Raw genomic sequence first — 13,669 nt, forward strand, 5'->3', positions numbered from 1 at the left:
ATGATACTGAAAATATTAAGAAAGAAAAAACTCATACTTGTCTGAATAATTAGGTTCTGAACTTATAAACAGTTGTGGTTTGCATATATATTTTTTTCTTTTAATACAGTGCTTGGTTTGTCAACATAGCTTTTACATAGTATGATTTCATCAAAAGCCATCATGGAGCTATTTCAGATTTAAAATATATGCTTGATAAAGCAAAGTGGCCTCAACTCAATCACAAGTGAAACTAGATTTTAAACAAAATCCAAGTGCAAAAATGTTTATATATTCTATTAACCGTAACTTGGTGCAACTCCGCTGTAATTTTATGGAAATAGTAGGTATTACAACATTGATAACAACTGATTATATATATATCTATACATTTATTTCTTATTAAATATAAAAAGTAATCTACAAGATGGTTGTAGTTTTTTTTTCTTTCTTTTAATTTACTTTCTCCGATAAATCCTTGGCCTCAGTCCTCTGCATCCTGTAAAGAGAAGTTTTAAAAGTAATACAGTAAGTGCAGACACTAAATCAATCTATTTAAACTAAATCACAGTCATATTCTTAGCATAGTTTGAGATTAAGAATTTAAATATGGTCCATCCAAATCATACATGGCATACCATTTTCTCCAGAAACAAAGCTAAAGACTACCATTTAAGCTCAATAAATCACCACCATCAGCATCTCTGAAATAAGATTTCTTAGGGTATTGAATCAATTCCAGTAAGAGTATTTAAATTAGCAATTTGAAAACGAGGCTGGCTTTTTATCGACAGGTTGCAATCCTGTGCAAACGTGTGTTGAAAACACTGGTAGAACATCTCATGAGTAAATGGTACTAAATGCACTGACCTTGAATGACATTGACAAGTGTGGGTTTAAGTACACGTAAAACTGAGTTATTACAACAGGAGTAAATGTATGAGCATGCTTGTTCACCCCGTGCTCATTCGTACGGACAGTGAAGGATGAGAATAAACTCAAGACTGGATGCAGTAAGAACTATGAGAAGTGAATTTGGTAGAGAAATTGAGGTGAATGTTCACGGATGATCGAAACACTACACTTCGAATGCCTTCTGAAAAGTTCAAAATGAAGACGAAAGCTGTGAGGCAACGCATAACGAAGAAAAATCTAGCACAAATGGAAGTTTTATGTTACCTAAGCTACGGGAAGTGGGTTGAAAGTAAGAAACAATATTCAGAGAAGCAAGCAAGATGAAAAAGATTTATTTTTGTGGCATGAACAACCAATAAAAACGTTGCCTTTTCCATATTATCAATTGTATATAACTGGCTGATCTCTACCACGTTATGCAAGATAGGCAGAAGTATATACAGTAGTGCACTCTGTATTCCTCTCTGCGAGCGGCCGAGGATGGTTTAGAGTATGAAATGCAAATAAGTTACGTACCTGCCCTTGAAATTATATTCATTTTCATACAAATTAAACGTTATAGGGGTTCAGATCCGACGGACTTCCTGTCAGTGCGCCCCTGACTTATATGACTCACAGTGAAACAAATTTATAAATCTTATTGCTATCAAGTACAATGGCATTATTAATAAATTTTTTTAGATATTCATATTTCAAGTCATGTTACTAGATACTGAGACACTGGAAGACTAAGTACTGCTTAAAATTTAACCCAAAATATGCAAAAACACAGTGGCAAATTTGTGTAAGAAAAAAAGATCCTATATCCTAGATAAGCGATCGGCAAAATACATATTCTCTGTCTGCGTGCCTGTAAATCGAATAGTGCAATGACGGGACATCGGATTATCCTCCTTCCTAACTCAGCGTTGCAATCCTGACGTAAAGGTTTCTTCTTTTTTTCAACTAATATAATGTACATTTTGAATTTAAACAATACTAGTAAGATTCTTAAGAAACATTTCTTTTACTATCAATGAGTCAATTTCTTTTTATCATCAGATGGTACAGTGTTCCACATAAATATCGCAACTCTATAGTAGTACAATACTTTAATTTATGCATTTGAAATCAATATTTCGCTGGTTACCTGCCTATCAGGCGTTAGTTTAAGGTTAGATTGATTATGCAGCAACCTGCAGAACATTGATTTCAAATGTATTGCATAAGATAAAATCTTAAAACTGTAGTCGAGTTGCGATATTTATATTGAACACTGTACAAGACGAAAAAAAAAAATGAAATGTTCCTCTCTTTTCCGTCGATATTAACCTTTAAAAAAAAAGAAAAAGTTTGTTTGTGTCATATAAGTCTACAAATTTCTAATAGTTTGTAAAATACATAATCGTTCTCGCAGAATAAGAAAAAAGTCTTAAAGATCATGAAATCTCAAACACCCCCGAATCGCCCAGTTTTGTTCTAGTGTCCCCTTTGAAAATGAGAACGCCGCTGGAGAGCGTTAATATACACGTTGAGAATAGGTGCGTATAAATTATAGAGAATAAAGTTGAAAGAATGACTGCGTCAAATGTTTTTTTTTTCTGCTTATAAATTACCTACGAGAGCAAACACATTTTATACTCCGTTAGCTACTCGCACATAGTTCAAGGTAAAAGCACAGTTCCGCACCTCCTTGCCCGCTAGGTCCCAAGTATGCAAAAATGTCCGCCCTGTTGCCGACTTCTGATGTAGATTATAGTGACAATTTAAAGCTTGGAGACCACTTGTTAACCGTTCTTATTTTGAAAACTGCTGCAAAATTGCATGTAAATATTAAAATAAAGGCTTACGAATACATGAAAACCAAACATCAGAGGTGATACGTACCTTCGTGACCTCCTTGTTTTGGCGTGGTGCAGCCAATCACTTATCGCTTCCCTGATTTGCTCCTCCGAACACTCAGGATATAATTTCTTTGCAGATGCTAGAAAAAAATGTACATATGACTATGTTGATATATATGAAATTATACATTCATTAGTAAACTTAAATCCTAAAATAAGAACATCAAAAGTGAGAAAGAGAAACCCTAACAACAATTTTGGTATGCAATCCTTTTCCGTCTGAATGATACCTTGGTAATGAGATATTTGCTGTATTTACGAGAGTATAATACTTCACGCAATTTTTATACGGAACAGATAAAGAAAAACTATTTCGCATACAGCATACAGAGAAGTTTATGCTCCGATTTCCCCCCCCTCCCACTGCCTCTCTGTATTGAAGATTACTGAAATTGTCATTCCCAGCAGTGAGTCACTCACCACACCAATGACTCCCCTCTCAATCTAATTGACATTTTTATCATTTGCAGCAATTGTCAGTGACTTTTTAAGTAAATAAAAAAGTGCAGTCATTACAAAGCATATACGACGTATGATATTTTCGTCTTACAAGTTTAAATAATGTGGGGAGAGGATTGGAAATATTTTGTGTGATCTGGAATTGAACCAACGGCCATGTTTCACATGCCTTTCAAAATTATTGTTTATAATGAGAATCATTGTTTTAAGGTAATAAAATTTGGAACAATTCAGCGGTATAATTGAGTAAATATAGTAGAATTTTATGGCTTCTACTAACGCCAGAAAAAGAACCTATCAAATTAAAAATTCCTCACTTATTGAAATAATTAAACATAACTGTACTCATCTCACTTTTCTTCTGTTTGTTTTGTTTTTGGTGGGGTCTGTGTTACTACAAACACTCAACTTACATTCTATTGCAAAACAGTATATTTTATATCAAAGAACAATTTGTTACTCAAAAAGAAACAATATACAGGGTGCTTCAGGAGGAAAGGTCAATAATTTGAGAGGCGGTCAGATTTGTCGACTACAACAATCAAGTTTACATAAACATATACGTTTTAAACCTTTGTTTCAGATATATCACTACATGAAGTTTAATGCATGGTGACAAGGGTACACTGCAATTATGTTGAAATACGTACTGTGATACTATAAGACACGAGAATGGTAACTAATGTAAAGAGGACTGAGGAGGATACTACAGGATTAACACTACTCATAATTGGCACCAATGGTCCGCGGAAAACCAACATGCTTCATGCGAACAGTTACCAGATGGAACTTTCGTGTTGACAGTGCACCATACCTTCATCTTTTGCAAAATACTTTCCCTCCGTATTTGGAGGATAGTATTCTTTCTACGCATCATGTGATACCAAATGGACGGTGAACAGTTTTCACTCGACTATCACCCAGTGCCTTCACGCAAAATACTAGTCGTTGGATTGGATGTTTTGGGCTAGTCTAATGGCCACCTAGGCACCTGTTCTAACACCCTTGGGCTACTGTATGGGTGGTTGAAAGAAAAGGTGTACAGTGTTGGTAAATAACAGCGGGAACATAAAATTAATGAAACTGTTTCAACGTAACTCCAATGTACACATTTCCTTGTCCACATGTACCAAATTCATATAGTAATATCCCTGAAACAAAGTTTATATGGACTTCTTGTTCTGGACATGCTTGAGCACAACCTAATTATTGCCCTTTCCCAATAAACACCCTATAAACTATCAAGCATTGAAGACAATGCGATCACGATTAAAAAAAAATGCACAAAAAACTCTTACCAACAATAAACTTGTAGGTTTGTGTCTCCACAAACGACAGCTTCCTCACACAATTTATTCCCGACTTTCCTGTGAGGCTATACAGCTCAGCAACTTCATCCACCACGACACGACGAAGAATATTCTGTGCTAGTTGTTTTGGAGTTTTTCCACCACTCGCCAACATTTGAAACTGAAAGTAACATTGTATCGATTGTGCTGTGTTAATGCAGCGAAAAAATTTCATGCATATAAATAATATTTTTCAATATTTAGTTAATGTTAGAGCAAATAATCACCATAAATTATTTCTTGTGATTAAGTTATCTGCCAAGGTTACATATCTTTTATATGATGTGAAATGTGGTGGCAAAAATAAATCAGCAAATCTGATGAAAACTAGGATCCAATTTGGATAGATTAATACATCTTACTTTTAAACAATCAATGTTATTGGTAGTTTTTTTTTTTTTCAATGTTACTTTCGTTTGTTTGCTGAAGAAACCAACCTAGGAAATGCATTACATTTTTTGCCAACTCCACTGTTTTTACTTCATAGAGCATGTGGAGGAATGTAGTACTATCCGAGTTCCCATGATCGCTAAAGAAGATAATTCTTTAATGTGTGACTTTTTGAATGTGTCTTAATTCTGCAAATTTGATAAAATTATACATATACATAGTCAATATACACATACATTCTTAGTTGTTGAAAACTTTTTACACAATTTAACTTATAGAAAAAAACATGCATACGGATGAAACGTATTTAATAACTTCAAAATGTCAACTCTTACGACAATTTAGTATTCAGCACCAATGTTGTAAATGTCAAGTTTTTGTCTTACACATGAATATAGAAGCGAACAGTCAATATAAAAGTGAGCAGAAAGTGAAGTTTAATTTCAGAGCACAATAAGATAAATAACAGACACTCAATATTCTATTATTACAATGAAATAGTGAGAGTAGCAATATAAAAAGTATCATACAAACATCCCTTTCAAATTAATACAATTGCCATGACTTCAGAAAAATATGTATTTCGTAAATTCACAACCTTACTCATGCAAAGCGACGAATTTTTTTTTTTTTTTTTTTTTTTTAATTTAATAAGTTAGAACACTGAAATAGAAGATTGACGGACTGTGCCATCAGTACTACTTTTAGTTGTTTATATTCACAATGAGGAGTATTAATGGTGCTATCTAGTAGGAAAAAAAAATAACAATGGTAAATCTCATACAGGATGTACGCGAATCTGAACCTATAAAGTGGAGATAATCTATGTATCTCCGGAAAACTTAGGTCAAAGTTAGATCAAATTCAGTCACCAAAAATCGGGAGCATTCTGCTAGGGAGCGCTACATAACTAATTTCTGTGAAAACAATTTATTTTCTGAAATGTTATAAAGTCTATAAATGTCTACTCACGTAATATTGTCTTGGTTGCTCATTATAGGTAACTATTTCAGACTCCTGGATTTTTCACCTTTGTGCTCTAGAAAAGATACAACAGAGCTTCTAACAACATTGAGGATTTTCATTGACTTTCAATGGAAATCTTGAAGTTCCAGAAAGTTCTCGTCAGGACGTTTTCCGTGACCTTTTCAGGACGTTTTTACGAAACACTTTTATTTCCAGGGTTTCCAGGACGCGTGTGGACCTTGCATATTATGTACAGCAATATTGGAAGACGTTGGGATATGTTGGTGAATACCAACACACCTTAATGCCAAAACAATACTGCTGCACACACTGCTGAAAGAAAATGCTAACACAGCTTGCGTTACAAGAGTCTGGAGCACGGTAAGGTTCCTCAGCTAAGCTTCATTGAGGAAGAATAAGCACATAGGAAACAGAAAAAAAAAATGAACAGAGGAGGATAGTAAAGAGCAAATTTTTTAAAAAAAAGTAATAGTGAGGATTAGTGACTTGTCCCTTAAAAAATGCTATGACTTATTTAGCATATTGCTAATATGTAGCAACTTAAATCATCACTGGAACTGTCTTTGGCTTGTATTTTTAATAATGCAATCACTAAAAATATAGGAAATATAGGAGAAGATTAAAATATAGGACAAATATACACACATTTCCAAACAAATAAGAAAAAATAGGAAAAAGAGGACAGCTGGGAGCCCTGCATAACATCACTTAGGAACTAGTGTGTGCCTTATTCAAATATCCATGTTTCAGAATCGTGCGGCATTTGCGCATTAAAGCTTAGAGAGGCATTTCGGAAATGCTCCGGAAATTTGTAGTACTAATCAACTGCCTGTACAGAAATTGATGCGCAAATGCCGCACGATTCTGAAACGTGGATATTTGGATAGGACACATACTAGTTCCTATGTGACGCTTTGACCCGACCACGATTGGTCCCATAGTACTGGAGCCATGGATCCTTAAAGTTAATTTTCTCACGTTTTCGGTAGTGTAACACCTAACAGTTGTACAACGTATTTAGCGCCATACTAATATATATAAATTAACTGGCCCGTGTGGACAAATAATAAATATCTCATGGCGTTTGTCGTATACATAATTAAAAACTTCCTATTAGTTTGCAAAAATAGCGGAAAAATTATAGTATGTAGATACGACCTAGTTTCCCACATTTAAGAAAATGAAAGTATTATGAAAGAAAACACTTCAATTTTTACCATATCTTTCTTACATATTACTACACAGTTATTTCGCGTCAAATCACATTTGTAATATGCTCAAATTTAAATTTTGTGTGTTCTCAAAACAAGTTTTAAAGTCAAATCTAGCACACACAATCCATTTACATTATTGTGGACAATTTAGTTTCAATTCACTATTTGGGAGGCGCGGTGGCTCAGTGGTAGAGCGTTCACCTCTGGTGCTTGGGGTCCCGGGTTCGATCCCAGCCCCCGCCAAGTGAGCTTTGTGGTGGACAAACACCGTGCTCGTGGGTTTTCTCGGGGTACTCCCGTTTTCTCCCACTTTCTTCATTCCACCATTTTACTCATCTCTCATTATCACCGTCTCCTTTAGCCTAACCGGCATAACCGTGGGACGTAAAACTCAAAGATTTCATTTCATTTTTTCAATTCACTATTTACAAAGATTCATAAGTGACTATGAAAAATTTAATAGCAGTGAAGGAAAAAATATCCTAACTAGATAACACTCATAAATCATTCAAACTCAGCTCTTTTTTGATAAGATTGTGCTTTTTCTCGTACTACTTTATTTTTTGTAAGAATCTACATAACGGGTTAAAGACATGACTGAACAGAGCTTTGATTTTTTTGTGAAGTGCAAATTTCGTGCATTATTACAGAGAGAGAGAGAGAGAGAGAGAGAGAGAGAGAGAAAATGACAATAGCATAACAGACAACAGGGCGCAAAATTTCAAAGTCAGACTCACTCGCCAATACAAAAATGATGGTCGCCAGTATCTCTCACGTACAAATTATGAGAGGTCCCCCTCCCATGGTCCTTGGTTTGACAAAGAGATTGCATTCGGGCATAAAATTTGAAACCAAGTTATCTATTCTAGGCACTGGGCTATCCCCCAGCTGTTCTAGCTTCAAAGACATCCAAGAGAAATTGTCCATTTGGACACGAAACCGGGGTTAACTGGTCACAAATGTGATTGCCGACTCACTCACGAAGGACTCTTGATAAAAATACGTTGTACTGATCTTTACATAAGCTTGCTTGTTAATAGCTATAATTGTCAAGAGTAGGGATGGCCAGAACCGGTTCCTGTTGGAACAGTTTTTCGGGTCTGAACGGATCCGGTTCTAGAAGATCCGGTTCAACAACCGGTTTTTCGGATCCAGGTCCGGAACCGGTTCTTCGGATCCAGGTCTGTAACCGGTTCTGGAACTGGGTTTTCGGATCCAGGTCTGGAACCGAAACTTTGTGACGATCCCTACACTAAACACGAGCTGCTGGAAGGCTGTGAACAGTGTGCTAGATGAAATGGTGGAAGCGACAGGCAGGCACCCAGGTGGCGGCCGCTTGTCTCATTTAGCTAAATTAACTGGGTAACTGGCAAACTTAATGGTTAAACAGGCAAATTGGCCAACTCATTTGGCTAAACACTCACTGGTGGACCAAAATAAAAACAAAAAACACTGGTGGACCAAAATAAAAACAAAAAAAAAAAAACTGGTGGACCAAAATTGTTTTCTGGGGGCACAAGAGAGTTTGGGCGGGGAGAGCACAAGCGCATGGTCCTCTTTGCAGTGTTTTGAAGGTGAAATTTGTGACTCCTTTACGGGTCTTTGGGGGCTTTCGAATCCAAGTCTGAAACCGGTTCTGGAACCGGAACTTTGTGGCCATCCCTAGTCAAGAGTCATTTCAGAAGGACTAAAAGACAAACACAAGTAAAAACATTATACAGAATTATATATATAAATCGGGAAACTCCATTGGGAAAATCCTGTTATTTAAATGTATTTGTGTGTAAAATTTGAAGGTCAACATATCATAATCACTAGGCTAAAACTGAGGCATTAAATTAAAAATTGGGTATGTAGATATTCAATAAAATTAAAACAAAGTGAAATCCAAGCTGATGTTGGAAGCTACGTAGGCAGTTGATAAATTTTGCCAATTTCTATCAATATGTTTAAGCAGCCTTGGCTTCTTTATAAAACAAGTAGAAATATATAACTTGGTTTTATTTCGTATGTTTAGGCTTAAATTCCTTATGAAATACCAACGTTATCACGGAGAAGACTTTCGCTTAAAGAGACACCTCGAATTGCTACTTGCTTTACACCTGAAAGATGGACCGAGAATTGAACACGGGACCCCTCGATTAAAAGGTGAAAAGTAGATAAACGTAATGCGGATGGTTTGATATGTGGAAACGTCACCATAAAGTTCACACGATTTAAACATTTTTCTTTTTTTTTTTCTTTCTTGTTTAAACCATTTTTTTTTTCTGAAAAACCAGCTGGTTTAAACCAACCCTGCCTCGCAGAGTTATCTTTTGTGAAGTAAGTCACAGTGGAGATGTTACATGTGAGACCTACAGTAAAGAGTTGTCCTTAAGCTATATCCTGAATCAATTCGATCTATATTCAGATATCCTTTTTAAATATTGCATGTTGCAGTAAGGTCTTCAAAAAAATGCTTGTATGGGTTCACTCGAGCAGGCGGTTCTACCGAAAACAAAATTTATAGGTAAAATACGATGTGAAACACTTTTCGTAAAAGAAGCAGAGTGTAAATATAAGTAATTTCTGTCAGTGGATATCATATTGAAATACATTTTCAATGGTAGTGAACGTATTCTACATGTAACTATTTACTGAAGCGGAAGAATACAAGAATGCGAAGAAGGTGAAAATAAACTGCGGGAAAGTTCCGTTCGTGTTAGCAATGGACGACTGCGATAGATATAATGTAAGCATACGATTAGAGAGCGTCGATACGTGTGATAAAGAGCGTCGTATTATAGTTTTTCAAGCGTCATGGTAAGTGTAGAAAAGTAAAAATTCAGAGCATACGAATTTCTCCTCGCAGCAGACCATTTGTACGCGGGAAAGCAGTGAAGCCATTTTGAAATTAAGAATTACTACTATTATATAAGTGCTTTTGAAGGTAAAAATTATTGCAGATATTTAATGTATGTTTTCACTATCCTCGTTTATGCGTATGCCCTTGTTGCTGACCCGCCTGCTCCCTACGAACGCACCCCTTTGATCCGCTCGGGCCTCCTGCTGCGCTCCTGCCCTGATTCGGTTAGATAGCATTCGTGCTTTTTAGTGGCCACCTAGACAAGTTGGTTCGTGGTTTATGCATTAGCTCCTCATTTAGTGCATGTTCTGTAAAAAGAAACCGGAAAATGCAATAAATGCGTGTAAATTTCATAGAACCGTTTGCTCGAGTAATGCCTTTATACCTTTCTTAAAAGATGGCTCAAGAAAAATACATGCATACGATCAGGTTCTATTTTAACGGCAAGGTTCTTGATTACTGGTCCCTTCCCATTGAGCAGTAATAAAGACAGAAAACAACGTGCCCTGCGGGGTTCTAACCCGCCTTCACTCGCTAACGCTCGCTCGGCAATACTGTATAAGTTAAATGCATAAACTTAGTACAGAAAGAAACCTACCCAGCTACTAATCTATATGGGGGACCAGTAATCTAGAACCTTCCCTATTTTAACTATTACCCCTAATTCCCATTCTGGATTTGGTAATGATACTAGCATACCTTGATTTGATTGTAAATTATCTCGGAGGTTCTGCCGTTGGAACACTACCTCCTTTCAAATGTAGGGTTATGTATGCATAATTTATTTCATGTTAAAAGGACTACGTGATAATGACTCTTGCAGATCTTTCTTTAAAGAGATGCAAATCATGACAGTGCCTTCAATGTATATCTATAGCTTCAATGTCCCCTCCAAAAACATAAAATGTCAACTAATAAATACTGCTTGAGAAGAACAGGATGCATGTGTATACGGCAACATTAACACCAGTTTTATTATTTAAACGGGTGCTTTATTAAATTTTACAAATTACAGTAAAATTAAGTTCATCACTCACCTGATTATAATATAATGTTGAATTCTTCGCCTTCAACAACATTGGACAAACACCACCACACCACAGCTCGTACCCGACCACACAAATAAGCGCGCCGTGCATGGCTAATACACAGCTCCAACCAGTGCGCATGCGTGATTCGAAATAAAAATTAAATTAATAACTAATAGAGAAAAATAATATTTTACTTCCAAACAATAATAATCTTATTAAGATTATTATATTTACATATCTTTTTGTATGTATATAATCAGACACATGTCTATTCGGTTCTCACGTCATTTATTACATCAAAGCGAACACTGCACATTTTTTATGCTACTGAGAGAGCCTATTTATAGCGTGTCGATTTATCTGATTGAATATTTATTCCAATGTACTTAAGCATTCGAAAAATGCAGGTTACATTATATTGTTTATTTAGAATGAGTAATATAATAATTTTTAAAAAATTGAACTTTCAATTAAAAATACTATAGCCATATTTAATGTAAATATTAGCAGAATGAAACTAAATACACTTGCACGGTATTACGAATGTGTCATACACATGTGCAGTAGCTGTGCAAATGCACATGTGCACACAACGGCTTAAGCACGGGTTATATAAATGTGTACTGCATCCACGCAAATGCACATGTGTACATAACGGCTTAAGCACAGGTTATATAAATGTGTGCTTCATCCATGCTAATGCACATGTGCACATGCACTTCTTAATCACGGGTTATGTGCGTGTGCATCATCCACACAACTGCATATGTGCACATAACGGCTTAAGCACGAGATATACAAATCTGAGCTTCATCCATGATAATGCACATGTGCACGTGCACTTCTTAATCACGGGTTATGTACGTGTGCCTCATCTATGCAAATGCACATGTGCATATAACGGCTTAATGACGGGTTATATAAATGCGTTTTTCATCCATGCTAGTGCACATGTGCACGTGCACTTCTTAACCACTGGTTATGTACGTGTGCCTATTCTACGGAAATGCACATATGCACGAAACGGCTTAAACACGGGTTATATAAATGTGTGCTTCATCCATGCAAGTGAACATGTGCACATACATGACTTAGTCACATGTTATGTGCGTGCGCTTCATCTACGCAAATGCACATGTGCATATCACGGCTTATGCACGGGTTATATAAATGTGTGTTTCATCCATGGTAATGCACATGTGCACATGCACTTCTCAATCACGGGTTATGTACGTGTGCATCATCCACACAATGCATATGTGCATATAACGGCTTAAGCACGTGATATACAAATCTGTGCTTCATCCATGATAATTCACATGTGCACGTGCACTTCTTAATCACGGGTTATGTACGTATGCCTCATCTACACAAATGCACATGTGCATATAACGGCTTAATGACGGGTTATATAAATGCCTTTTTCATCCATGCTAGTGCACATGTGCACGTGCACTTCTTAACCACTGGTTATGTACGTGTGCCTATTCTACGGAAATGCACATATGCACGAAACGGCTTAAACACGGGTTATATAAATGTGTGCTTCATCCATGCAAGTGAACATGTGCACATACATAACTTAGTCACATGTTATGTGCGTGCGCTTCATCTACGCAAATGCACATGTGCATATCACGGCTTATGCACGGGTTATATAAATGTGTGTTTCATCCATGCTAATGCACATGTGCACGTGCACTTCTTAATCACGGGTTATGTGCGTGTGTTTCATCTACGCAAATGCACATGTGTACATAACGGCTTAAGCACGGGTTATGTAAGTGTGTGCTTTATCCATGCAAGTGCACATGTGTACATGCACTTGTTAATCACTGGTTATGTACGTGTGCCTATTCTACACAAATGCACACGTGCATATAGCGGCTTAAGCGCGTGTTATATAATGTTTTTCATCCATGGAAATGCACATGTGCACGTGCACTTCTTAATCACGGGTTATGTACGTGTGCAGCATCCACACAAATGCACATGTGCATATCACGGCTTATGCACGGATTATATAAATGTGTGTTTCATCCATGCAAGTGCACATGTGCACATGCACGACTTAATCACGGGTTATGTGGGTGTGTTTCATCTACGCTAATGTACATGTGCACATAACGGCTTAAGCACGGGTTATATAAATGTGTGTTTCCTCCATGCAGGTGCACATGTATACATGCACGACTTAATCACGGGTTATGTGCGTGTGCTTCATCCACGCAAATGCACATGTGTGTTTGCCCGGGTTCTGTATGTGTGCTTCATCCACGCAAATTCACATGTACGGCTTAAGCACGGGTTATGTATGTATGCATCATCCACACAAATGAACATGTGCATATGTACGGCTTATGCATGGAAAGTGCACATGTGCCGTACAGGTACGTGTTGTCTGGGTATGCACGTGCACTTCTTAATCACTGGTTATATATATATATAAATGTGTGCTTCATCCATGCTAATGCACATGTGCACGTGCACTTCTTAATCACGGATTATGTGCGTGTGCTTCATCTACGCAAATGCATATGTGCACATAGCGGCTTAGGTACGGGTGATATAAATGTGTGCTTCATCCATGCAAGTGCACATGTGCACGTGCACTTCT

The 13,669-nt window shown here is 36.7% G+C and overlaps 1 protein-coding gene across 1 annotated transcript; it reads right to left on the reverse strand.

Annotated features, from left to right (window-relative positions):
* Window positions 1-332: 332 nt before the first annotated feature.
* Window positions 333-11,360, reverse strand: LOC145686779 (uncharacterized). The gene is made up of 4 exons (XM_081760437.1): window positions 11,059-11,360; window positions 4,535-4,706; window positions 2,761-2,857; window positions 333-478 (listed from the first exon to the last, which is right to left on the reverse strand). The coding sequence occupies exons 1-4, from the start codon at window positions 11,188-11,190 to the stop codon at window positions 433-435; spliced, it is 447 nt and encodes a 148-aa protein (XP_081616563.1). The 5' UTR covers window positions 11,191-11,360; the 3' UTR covers window positions 333-432.
* Between the last annotated feature and the right edge of the window lie 2,309 nt (window positions 11,361-13,669).

Source organism: Thermobia domestica, chromosome 5, assembly GCF_964235325.1.
Source record: "Thermobia domestica chromosome 5, izTheDome1.hap1.1, whole genome shotgun sequence".
NCBI lineage: Eukaryota > Metazoa > Arthropoda > Insecta > Zygentoma > Lepismatidae > Thermobia > Thermobia domestica.